This window comes from Suncus etruscus, chromosome 2 (assembly GCF_024139225.1).
Source record: "Suncus etruscus isolate mSunEtr1 chromosome 2, mSunEtr1.pri.cur, whole genome shotgun sequence".
Taxonomy (NCBI): Eukaryota; Metazoa; Chordata; class Mammalia; order Eulipotyphla; family Soricidae; genus Suncus; species Suncus etruscus.
Window position 1 is genome coordinate 140,265,836 of NC_064849.1, and position 13,367 is coordinate 140,279,202.

The 13,367-nt window shown below is 32.5% G+C and overlaps 1 protein-coding gene and 1 non-coding gene across 2 annotated transcripts in view; one reads left to right on the forward strand and one right to left on the reverse strand.

The window, feature by feature from the left end:
* The window catches only part of HAPLN1 (hyaluronan and proteoglycan link protein 1), a 33,318-nt gene extending 29,155 nt beyond the window's left edge, over window positions 1-4,163 (reverse strand). The window contains exons 1-2 of the mRNA XM_049766177.1: window positions 3,864-4,163; window positions 3,142-3,266 (exon numbers count right to left, since the gene is read on the reverse strand). Coding sequence (XP_049622134.1) covers window positions 3,142-3,241 — 100 coding nt within the window. The 5' untranslated portion in view covers window positions 3,242-3,266; window positions 3,864-4,163. The remainder of the gene's footprint in view (window positions 1-3,141; window positions 3,267-3,863) is intronic.
* A 7,731-nt stretch (window positions 4,164-11,894) lies between these two features.
* LOC126003207 (U6 spliceosomal RNA) lies at window positions 11,895-12,001 on the forward strand. Its single transcript, XR_007493741.1, has one exon. It is a non-coding gene; the product is annotated as a U6 spliceosomal RNA (small nuclear RNA).
* Window positions 12,002-13,367: the final 1,366 nt, after the last annotated feature.

Below are 13,367 nucleotides of genomic sequence, written 5' to 3' on the forward strand. Positions count from 1 at the left end.
ATTTTTTTCACTAAAATTTATTTGCACAGTGATCACTTGGAAATTTATTTTTGTGACACCAATTGTTTTTTTAAAATCTAGATGAAATATTTAGGTATTGTATTGATCCCACAATTTCTCACAAATAATTAAGAAGGAGCATGTTCAAAAATTAGATAAAAAATTTTTAAAAATTAGATGTTTGAATTTTGGGAACATATTATCATGTGGTAAGCATCTTTATCAAAGCGAACAAAGATTTTGAGAGTGTTTGCACTATTCCTCTGGTATTACTTAGTCCAAGTAACTTAGAGTACAAAAAAATTAAAAATTTGTAAAGAAAATAAGAGATGACAATATTAATGATGAAAGAAGTATAATGCCTGTTTTGAAAACAGCCAGGGGGGTGGGAGAGTGGGAGAGGGGGGAGATAGAGAGCATTGGTGGTGGGAATGTTGCATTGAAGGGGGTGATCTTTTTATGACTAAAACCCAACTTCAAACATGTTTGTAATCATGGTGCTTAAATAAAGATATTATTAAAAAAAAAGAAAATAAGAAAGAGAAAAGCTATTTAAAATGCATGTTGAATACTTTTGTCTCATCAAAAAAAAAGGTCAAAATCATTGTGAGTCCCATTTGGGAATTTAAGATTCAGATGACTAATCATCTGACGTTATAATTTGAATTTTTGGTTTGGGGAACACTCTTTGCACTTGGAGCTTTCTCCCAACTCAGTGCCAGAATACCACATAATGTCAGAGATTAAACTCTGGATTCTGGCATGCAAAACATGATTCCAATTCTTTGAACTCTCTCCCGGCTCTCTGGCTATATTATTTATTTTCTTTTGGGGGAGGGCACACCTGGTGGCTCAGGACTTCCTCCTGCTGCTGTGCTCAGGATCACTTCAGGCATGACTCTGAGGACCATATGTGGTGCTGTAAATGTAACGCAAGTCATCTGCTTGCAAGGCAAATTCTGTACCCATCAGTCTCCAGGATCTCCAAAACATGAATAAAATTATATTCTCCTTTAGATTTCTTTTAGACTTTGATAAATAGATGTTTTAAAAGTAAAAATATTTAAAATAATAAATGTTAATAATAAAATAATATTTATTATAAGTAATAGTAAATTTATCTGCTTAAAGATTACCTACTCTAAACATGTTCTGAGTTTGTTTTATAAAACATAACTGTAGCTGTTATAGCCATTTGTGATTTTTCCAAAGAAAGATAAATAGTAAAGTTCAATCTAAGAGTTATAAAGAGAAAAATATTGTTTCTTTTTAAACTTTTTATGATTGCAATAAAATAATATTATAGTATTATAAAAGTTTAGAGTGCATCCTGAAAATCAACATGAGCATGTTGTATATAAAGTTTACCAGTGAAAGTACATTTCTAAACTTTACCATGCATTTGGTAAATGAAGAAATTTTTAAATAAATCCAAATTTATGGACACTAAATTGCTAGCTATGGATGGTATCATAATCTCAACCCAATTTTCATATTCCTATTAACTACCAGAAGCAAAAATCCAGGCTTATAGTTGTATTATTAGAAAGTCCTGAGCAACTTTCTAAGAATATAAATTTGTAATTAAAATGAAGTCTACTTTCAATGAATTAAAGAGTGGAGTGTATAATATTGTCCCTTGCATCAAAAATTGCTTAGCACAAAACTTCCAAGTGAGAAACAGAAGGCAGGAGCAGAACTTTCACTTGCTATGCATACTTGTGGCTGATATACAGGCTCTCCAGGGATGATTTTTTAAAATGTAAGTTGTTATATTATTCTCATATTTGGAAGTATAATTTGAATTTAATGTTTTGTACATCAGTAATAACACAGATATGAATACAATAACCTAAAATCATATCTAAATTTATTACATTGGATTACAAATAACTTAATAATGATTAGGTATTATATTTGGGTCATTTAACTTTAAATTTTTTAATTCAATTTAATTTTGTAGCTAAATATTGCAAGACGTTATTCTCCATCTAGAATCTCTGCATAATATCACTCTTTAGGAAACAATTCTGGTTTATGTATATACATTAAACAAAATAGCTGAGTCAGCAGCATGCATAGTAAAAGTTGTAATTATGCAATTCTTATTCCTGGTATAAGAGTGGAAAATAGAGCTGTTAAAAGCAAAGAAAACTGAATGAAATAAGTCTAAACATATTTAGACAGAAAATAAAAGAAATATTTAGACAGTACCAAATTCAGATTTTTTTTGATAAATATAAGAAATTGCTTTAGCCAGAATTATACTGTCATTTGACCTTCACAAGTCACACTTTTTCACAGTGGAATCAGTTTTCTGCAACTGCACTTTTGACCTTGAAAATATAACAGTGCTGTATGTCTTTTAGTAAACTTAAAATGCTTCTGAACCCTAGTCTGAGTTTATCTTAATTAATGTCACCCTATGATGAAACTGAAATTATGTAATTCTTATTTTAGTTATTCAGCAGACAAGGGGACAGAGAGAAACTACGCTCCCTTTATAATAATCTTTTTCTTATTGCATATATCTCATAGTTTTCCTCTTGCAGGATGTCCCTCATCTTAGTCTGGGACTGAAAAAATAGCTGCATTGTACTGCAGCCTCAAAGCTTGCTCCAACTCTCCGGCTATGAATCAGCTGAGTGAACAGAAAATACATGAGCAATTTATTGATCTTAGAAACTAAAGCCTTCCTATAGGAGATTATTATAAGGTAAGCCACCTATTTTTCTGGACCTTAACTTGTCTAACTTTTATTTTCAGATTCTTTCTAATGTTTAACAATGACAGTATATCCTAAGTTTACTTCCTATTTCTCCTCTCTTATACTTAGAGTTTTGCTTTCTATTCTGCTTAGAAGATAGCAGCTGTACTTATAAACATCTTTTATTTTTTAAATGAAAAGTGGCATCGACTTCCTGCAGATGAATGTTCATAAGTCATTCCCCTTTAAATGACCCCCGTCCTTACCTCTACTGTAATGCAATAGCATTCAAAAGCCAGGGAGCATGTTCACTAGTTTGCAGAAAAGAAAATACAAAGTCAGTGTAGCAGCACTAACAATAAAAACATAAAGCTACTTGGCTCTAAGTAACTTAAAATTAATTTGACTTCACACAAGAGTCTGTGTTTTCTTACCTTGAATGTGAATAACTCTGTCATGGTCTAGAGTATAGTTGTCTGAATGAAGATCAGCCCAGCATATAGAAATCAGCACCAGAAGAAGTAAACTCTTCATTTTTGTAGCCAAAGGATCTTCTTCACTGCGAGAGCATCACATAGAAAGAGGCTTGTGAGATTTGGAAGCTTTGGGGTGTTGCACTGCACAACTTATTACCGCCTTATCATCATAGAATGGCTCTGTAAAAATATTTAACCCAATCTGTACAGAAAGTGACAGTAGCTGTCTTTATGATCTGAAGACTGCAGCTTTGAATATTAAAATTTCAGTTTACCTAAGGTAGTCAGAGTTCAAAGTGTTTAACTCTATCTTTACAGCACTGCAAAAGTTTTAAAATTAAAACATTCTACTTTTGGCAGAAAGTTATATAGCAAATCACAAAGAATGGTGACCTGGATAGGAACAGGCTCAAAAATATTAAACCTCTGACATTGTTACATTATTTCATAAAACTACAACTTAATACATTTATATATAAAGATATTTACCACACAGTTTAATTAATAACTGAATTTTCAACTTGAGCAAACAGATAGTCTTTGCATGGAATTTGACATCATTATTCATTTTAATGTAGCTTCCTAAAGCAGATTACATGTGCTTGTTTGAAAATAGAGGAGAGGACAAAAAATTTACTGAGTAAGCATGGAGCAGTACATTTATTTGGAGATATACTTACCATCTTAAATATTGCTTGACTATATGATGAATAGTTGAAAATTATAGACAAACTAGGTTAGAGTTGTGTATGCTCCTGCTGCAGTCCCCTTGATTGATTTTTCATTCATTTCTACCTAAAATGCTGATGCACCACCTTCAGAGTGCCAGGTAGGGTCTCTGCAGGCAGCAGAACTAGGGCTGCAAGCAACCTTCCTGCCAGCCATCAGGAAAATTAGGCAAATGAACAGCAGAAATAGAAAGATAGAGCTCTGGTTCTAAGTGAAAGAGGCAAAGCAGTCCATTAACTAACCTTTACTGCAAGACTGTTTGCTAAAAGGGGACACTCCCCACACTTTGTCACTAAAATCCGAATAGTGATTCCCAGTGATACAGACCTTTGCGGTCTTGTCCAGGTAAGATTTTCAGGGAAGATCCTCTGTTTTATGTGGAACAGAGACAACAAATCACATGCACACAGCAGCTTTAACAATACTTGGCTATTTTTAAATCTGAAATTGCAGTTCTGGCTTCTCACACTAATTTTTTTTTTCCAGGAAAGCCTGAGTCTCTGCAATATTTCTTCAAGAGCTCAAATGTGTTCCTGGATGTTCTTGCAGGCTCTCTTCAAGAGTCGAACACACTTCACAAAGAGAAGTCCCTAGATGCTCCAGAGACAGACACCAAGCACATCTCTGCATTCTCACTTTTAAAACACCCATTGCTCTGAAGCTTATGATTCAGTCTTTCATATTTGCTTTAACTCCTTTATTTTTGTTCATTATGTCACAGGAAGATCATGAGAGAGCAAATTGAGAAATTTCTTTTTTTCTTTCTTTCTTTTTTTTTCTTTCTTTTTACACCGGGCACTATTTCTGAGCAAATAGGCAGGAGTAAACCCTGAGCATCAAATCTCATCCAAAACACTTGAACACTTTGCATGTGTGTCTCCATTGTGTGTGTGTGTGTGTGTGTGTGTTTTCTTTTTAAAGGTCTTTGTTAAGTTATCAGCTGACTCTGCACTCAGAAATCGCTTCTGGCAGGCTTGGGAATCATAGGGGAAGCTGGAGATAGAACTCAAATCCGTCCCAGGTTGGCGCGCTTGTAACGCAAATGCTTTACCACTGTACTATCACTCTGGTTCATCCATTACTATTCTTATATTCTTAAAGCATCATATTAATACTATTGTATTAGGAAATATTGATATAAGAACAAGTAAATATCTGTATGTTATTTCCCATGCCTTGGGAACCACTGCTTCACACATCATGTGCTGAAATAGTTTCATTTTTGCCACTGTGCCAAAGTCCCATGGAAGAATTATTTTTCAGATTATCCCAATTTAGGTAAGTCTGTAATTATAGATATTTTCTGGTTTTAAAAATGGGGACTAGAAAAGTGGAGTCCCATTGTAAAGGAAGAAACAAAGCCCAAGTTATGCATTTCTCATGACATTTATTGGTGCCTTTTGTTTTCAAAGTAAAGATCACCCTGTTTTCTTCATCTTGTGACTGAGTTCCAGAGAGTTCAAGAACTCTGAATATATTTTGCTCATTTTCTTGTGTCTGCTCTCAAATGCCTTCTTTACTTTTTTTTCTATACAGCCCATATTTTTTGTCATTTCTGTTTTATTAAAAATGTACTAGTTGAAAGGAATGAGCTATATTAGCCATATTCTTAGAATATTAGACAAATGGGGGTATTTTCTCTTATTTTGAAAGCTGTCTATACTGCTATGTTTATAAAAATTTTAAAGACAAATATTTAAAATGACATAATTAAATTCAGAAAGCTTATCCTCCTAAAATGGCTAGAAATGTAAAAAATATTTTTGATGTTAAGAAGGATTTTTTGCCAGACTCATTTTCTGTAAATTTGGGATGACTGTCATTTTACTGAATCAGTCATGGAAACTTTCAAGACTGTTTCTGGACCATTCACTGGGACTGCAATTCAATGAAAATATCAGTTTAGAACCCTCCACTTACTTTTTTCTGAAGCCAAGACAGTTTCTCTGCCAGGCTCCTTGCCAAAGAGAGTAAAGAGGAATAGAAATGAAGTGGAAAAAAATAGAGAGTTAGAGGAAAGCAAAGAAACACTATGAAGAGGGAAATAAAAGAGGAATAAAAAGCATGCTTAAAAAAGGTGAGGGATGGTAAGAAAGAGGTAAAAAAAGAAAAGCAAGAGGAAGGAGGAGGCAGCTTTTAAAATACAACAAAGGAACAACAAAAGGATTATTCTGCATGCTGTCTCTAAGATTGAAGAAATAAGACTCATAAAACGAATGCTCTTTTGGGACCAGAGAGGTAATACAATGGCTAAGGTGCTTGCCTAGAAGGTGACTGAGGCCAAGATACTTGTTTGATCCCTAGCATCTAATATGGTCCCCTGAGGAACACCAGGTGTGACCTCTAAGCACAGACTCAGGAGTGGTCTGTGAGCCCTGCAGGATGTGGACTACACTCCATCCCTTTTAAAAAACAAAAGAACAATGTTGTGTTATAATTTCAGATACAAGGATGTCTTTGATTATTTTTGTCATCTGGTAAGAACAATATTTGTTATATAGCTCAAATATAAGTTTTTCTTGCAATGTTAGCAAGTTATAGAAAATAAGGATAAGAGGTAAGAATAAAAATTAGCAAAAGCTTTTGGATTGCTTTCCCTTTTTAAGATATCTATATCTTATCAATTTATACCAATATATTTAATACTCCTTTAGTTGATAAATGCCTATTATTATGGTTAGAGGAAGATTTTAGTAAACATTAGCCACTTATCCAGAAACTACTTAGGCTTAAATCATTTTAAGAGTGACTTCAAAATAAAAGTGACCAATAAATATTATTTTATAGGTATATTTTTACCACTTATGATTTGCTTCAGTGAGTATTATTTTGTTGTGACTTTCTATTACTTATTTGTGATTTGTTTCTTAATGTAAAATCACATAAATCTCAACACTCAAGGATTTGAGATTGAGCCTAGGATCCTCATTGTTCTCAGGATAAATTGTATGAACATTTTGGCGAAACTGGAGAGATCATACAACAGGAAAGGTGCTTTCTTTGTATTCTGGAGTCTGAGTCCCAGTACCATAAAAGTTCCACTGAGCACCATCAGGAGTGATACCTGAACACAGACATAGGAGTAAGCTTTGAGTACCACCAGGTACAAAAGCAAACTGAAAATTAGGAATCTTTCCTTCTTCACTTCTTCTTTTACTATATGTGCAATCTAGCCTACTTTTTCCATTTCTTCTTTTAATTTTCGTGATTTTCTCAATTCTTATTTTCCTCTCATACTGTTATTCATCCATTCATTTACTTCAAGTTACTCATCATGTTTACCTCATGTTTCTCATCTCTTTTCACAGTACTCTACTTTTTTTTACTTGACATTTGATTTGATGGGATCACATGATCTTTAGGGCACATAATAGAAACATTTTGTGGAAACATACACTAATTAGAGCAAGCCTTGGAGACAGGGCAATAAAATAAGTAATGAGAGAGAATTTGACATTTTTCCTCAGTCTACCAATTTCTAGTAAAAGCATGTGAGTAGTCATGAAATTGTTTCTGGGCTGAGCCTATTAACAATTATTTGAATACTTGGTATCAAATGCCAATGCTTTATTTACACTCATTACTTGTCATCATTATTTTATTTACTGTGTATATTAACCACTCTGTTTTTTCACATTACATTTTATGTCTGTCCTTCTTGGCAGACATATTCATAGAGCTTGAAAGAGAATAATATTTATAAGTCTTGTTGAAATAGCTATTCAAGTCAACTTATTTGTTTGGGGCTGGTTTTTCTTTACCAGCTCTTAGAAAATATTGATTAAGTTCAGGATAAACACAATGTTCCTTTACTTAATAAGAGAGCATCATATTAGTCTTTATCCGATATAACATAAAACATGCTTTGAATAATTCTGGAAACAGGTGTTATCCATCAAAACAACTTTATCAAAGGAATCTACAATGATTTTGTTTGTTTTTTATTGGTTTTCTGAACATAAAATATGCATAGGTATATAGGCACTAACTACTTGGTATTGATATTTTTAATTCTATTTATTGGTATTGATATTGTTTAATTCTACAATTCTGAATTTAATAATTATATGTAGAGAAGAAAGTAATGCATTCCAAAATCATAGTACATAGTAAAAACAAAGATTTATTGAAATATTTCTTGTTTATGAATATCTAAAAGAAGTCATTATTGAACAAATAACTCAGTGAAACACAGATTGCAAGATTTTGACACTCTTAGGTCATACATTAAATGAAACTATAACCTTAATGTAATGCTTATAAATTCTTAGTACCTCACTCATTATTTGCATGAAATAAGTTCAATTAGAAATGTTCTGTCTAATAATGACTATGAGACCTGCAAATATAACATGGTAGTGCATGTTTATTTTACATCATATTTAATAATTTTTTTATTATGAAAAGAAGAGTCAGAGTAAACCATGATTCTCCAAACTTGTGGTGTGCCTTTCAATCAGGCATGTCTCCAAATGGGATAATAGCAGAGGAATGGGATTATTAAAATCCAAAACAAATGATTTGGAGGGGAAATAATTAAGTGGAAATTATTGTAAAAAACTGGACTTATGGGACAGGCGAGGTGGCGCTAGAGGTAAGGTGTCTGCCTTGCAAGCGCTAGTCAAGGAAGGACCGCAGTTCGATCACCCGGCGTCCCATATGGTCCCCCCAAGCCAGGGGCAATTTCTGAACACTTAGCCAGGAGTAATGCCTGAGCATCAAACAGGTGTGGCCCGAAAAACAAAAAAACAGAATAAAACAAAACAAAAAAAACTGGACTTAATATTATTGTGTGTTCTTAGTGTCTATTAGTAGTCAAATGCGTACACAGAAACATTATTTAATTCTGACATTGTGCTCCTTTTTGTTCATTTGTTTTTTTTTTGTTTGTTTGTTTTGTTTTGTTTTGGTGGTGCTCATGCATTATTCCTGTTTCTCCATTCAGAAATTACTCCTGGCAGGCTTGGAGTACCATATTGGACGATGGGGTTCAAACCCTGGTCAGCTGTGCATAAAGCAAGTGCCTAACAGCTGTGCTATCACTCAGGTCCCAAAGACTACATTCCTTTTTAAATGTCTTTTCCCTTTACATTTCAGTCAGCAATATTTTTTTAGGGGGGGCCAGAGAGATAGAACAGCAGGTTGGCCATTTGCCTTGCATGCAGACCACCCGGGGTTCAATCCTTAGCATTTCATATGGTCCTCCGCACCTGCCAGGAATAAATTCTAAGCACAGAGCCAGAAGTAACCCCTGAGTCCTGCTGGTTCTGCCCCAAAACCAAAAAAAAAAAAAAAAGTTTTTTTTCTTAGACCAAAGAGAAAATTCCAGACTTTCTCTCAATAGATTCAAATATTCTAGTTTTAATTCTAAGGGAAATAATATAGATCAAAGTTGGACAGAGATATATGATTTCAAAGACCTAGATATAATGAATACAAATACCATAGTATTGATGTCATAGCTTTGTCATATTTTTGTGAGATCAGTTTATATGTTCTCTGAAGGTATTCTTACTATCAGCTTGAAAAGTTTTCACTTAAGTGAGATTTCTAGAATTCCTGGACTGGAATAGAAAATAGGGAGGGAACGTGGCTTTCTGTTTTAATTGTTGTTTTTCAACCAGATAGTTTTTAGTAAAGAAAGTCAATAAATACATATTAAACAATGCATTTTGATTATAATAGACATATAAAAATCCTTTTATCTTATATTTGGGAACTAATTCTAACTTGCTACGTTAAAATGATAAGTTTACCAAAAAACTTAAAAAAATAGACTATAATATATATAAGCATTATATTTTTGTGCTATTTAACATGCATCCATTATAGAATGGAAAAAAAGACATTCTTTTTTTCTATCATCACATCAAGGAAATGATCCAAGATCAAATCAATTAATGAAAATAATTAAAAAGTTTTCTAACAGAATATAATAGTAATGCTATTATAATATGATATAATAATATAATATTTAACATCTAACATATATGATATATAACTATTATAATAGTAATGCCACATCTCTGACTAGCTGATGGCCTTTCTATAGTTTAATATATTGAATGTCAATGGGTGTATTGACATTTAAATATTAATTAAATTATAAGAATAAAATATGCTAGAGGTAAATTTTACTAAAAACTTTGGGCCCAGAGAGATAGCACAGCGGCGTTTGCCTTGCATGTAGCCGATCCAGGACCAAAGGTGGTTGGTTCGAATCCCCGTGTCCCATATGGTCCCCCGTGCCTGCCAGGAGCTATTTCTGAGCAGACAGCCAGGAGTAAGCCCTGAGCACCGCCGGGTGTGGCCCCAAAACAAAACAAAACAAAACAAAATTTCACTGAAATTTTATTTATTTCTGGTTTAAAATAATTTTCTCAAAAATAAATAAAAACATGTATCTGTCTTAATATTTTGGGGATAAAAGAAACTTTCTTCCCAAGGTTATGCTCTAAAAGATTTAATTTATGGATTCTTCCTTCCTTTATTCCAAGACCAAATATGACAGTAGCATTAGAAACAGAGCATATATAATTATATAGGAAATATATTTTTCTGTATGCATAATATCAAATGATGTAATGTCATTGCCAATTACATCAAATGATTTTTGAACACTTACAAAGAACTTGGAGCTAAGTTAAAAATGCTACAGATATAGACATTTCCCTAGTAAAATGAAATTTAGATAGAACTTAAACATAGGCATTTTAAAGATATTAGATGATCCCTTTAACCAAAGCCATATAGAAACAGAACTTTTTATCTTTGAAATGTTATAAAACAATGTTTGAGGAATTACTAGGAGCATAGATAACTATATCTCTTAGTTTACCTAGAAAATATGAAATCCAAAATAAGTAAAATAAACTTTTATCTTTATTATGCTTATATATTCTAAAACTATGAAAAATAGCTTTTCTCTTCATGTTGTAATTGTAAATATAAATAAATCAGCACATTTTAGTTCTGCTTTAAATAAAATTACATTAAAAACTATTTCATATGATACCAACTAAATTAAAACAAATATATCAATACAGTATTATAATTAGGAAGACACTACATAAATAAAATACTTAGTAGTAGAATTTATACAGAAAATTGATGATGATATCACATCTTAATAAATTACTCATAAAGAAAGGTATTTCTAATTGAGCTAGCAAAATATTTAAGACTTTTGTTAAAATTTTAGCATTTTTTATAAACAAAATTTCAACAGTTGTCAGCTAGACATTATATTAATACTGGATCTAAAAATATACTGCATATAATCTACATGATCATTTTTGGTGGCATAATAAGTGATAATAACAAGTTTTCTAGATAACATCAAACCCAAGACCAGGCTCACCAATGCATTTTTCATTTAATTCTAAATTAGTTGCTAAACAAGAAGAACGGAGCAACTCACATAAATGTAAATGGTCATCAGATTCAGAGTTGATGTAGAAAGATTGTAACTATATATCAGTTTAGATCTTTTATCAAATACTATGATGAGTTCATAACTGAACTCAAGCTGAAGTATCTGATTATTCTAAGTCATGATGAATACAAAAATAAATCTGTTAGGGATCTTTAGCAGCAGAAACTAATCCTTTCTCTTCTCTGTTTGATGCAAGTTCCCACCTCTTTTGGCTGTCACTTTTAAGATATTTTCCAAGACCCTGAAGCAGGTTTATTATTGGTCCACATCCTACGTCAAAACATGATCTCATCAGAATTCAGTTCATTAGCTTATGAGTAACAAAGCTTGTACCAGCCAAAAAGACTGTGTCTACAGAGCACAAAAAGGCAGAATAGAATATTCTTTAATTAACTTGGCAAATATTGATAGCTAAACTCATTAAGTTCTCAAATTGGTTTAGTGATTCATGATTCAACTTAATATGTCTCTGAGTTTAAAAAAATATGTCTCTGAGTTATAGAGATAAATGAAAGGTGTATTTCAGACTTTAAAAATGAAATAATTTGTGCTCACTTCGGCAGCACATATACTAAAATTGGAACGATACAGAGAAGACTAGCGTGGTCCCTGCGCAAGGATGACACACAAATTTGTGAAGTGTTCCATATTTAAAAATAAAGAAATAATTTTTATTTACATTATTTCTAGAACAATAGCATTAAAATTGTTATAGGTATTAGCCTTGAAATTGATTTAAATTATTATCTGTGAACATAATGCCCAAAATATGGATAATATTTTATCCATAAATAGGGATATTAGTAGAGTTTGGTAATCTCATAAATGCCATAGATCACATGTCTACTCTTCCCACAGACTTTCCTTATGTTATGGTTCCAAATTTCTACCACTAGAGTAACCAGTAGAATGTCATATAAGATTAGTTTTCATTTTCAAGTTGACTATCATTTTGTAAAATATGAAGAGTGTGAAGTTTATGTTAGTGAGAACACTATTGAGGCTACAGAGTTCCTGGATAGGTAGTGACCAAGTTAAAAAAAAAGTCACACCTTATATGTGATTACCTATGTAAATTTTATATGAGGCCAGAATTGTACACACAATTCTGTGTGTGTGTTTGTTGTTATCTATACCCAGGAGTATTTAGGTGTTATTCCTGGCTTTGCACTCAGGACTCATGGACTTCGGGGGGGTCTTAGGGGATACAGAGGATCTAACCTCTGCATGTATGGCAAATACCTACTGTATAAGGATTATAGCCCTGAGCTCAAAATTTTTGCAAATACAAGGCCAATGGCAATTGAAATTTTTTTGTGTGTACTATTGGCTTGTTAAGTATTTTCTTACATGGTATAATTTTTTCAAATGCAATAAAAGATAAATTTATGGGTGCTGAAATGTATTCCTGATTCTACAATATGTGAAAATCAAGGGAAATGCTAAATATTATATGACTTCAAAAATAAGAAGCTGCTTACATAAAATATTGAAAAATTTCATAACAACAGCTTTCAGTCACCACATCAGATGTGGATAATAACTGAATACCTGAAAACAAGTTTTAGTGCAAATAATACTGCAAATTCTGAGAATACAAATAAAAATATAAATGTCATGAGAACTATGTCAAAGGCTTATGTGGAAAATGTACTATTGTAAAACAATATTTTATGTATTTTTATGCTATGGATCAAATCTAGGTTCTCACACATGCAAAGTATGCACTATATCACAAAGCTATATTCATGATCTATAGTTTAAATTTGTAGTTTAAGGTTAAGTTTAAAATGCAAAATTCCTTAGTGTAGAGAAGCAAGCAGTATAGAGAACTAGCTACAGTACAGACCCCTCTAGCGGGAAAAGTATCTGAGTGTTAGATATTCCCAACACAGAAACTGTCTGTTGGGTAAGTCAACAATCTGAGCAGATTCAGGGAAACAAACCCAGTCTTTCATATTTAAATTTTGCCTTGTGCCTTGTAAAGCAACTCAAGTTTTGATCTATTGACCACCAGTTT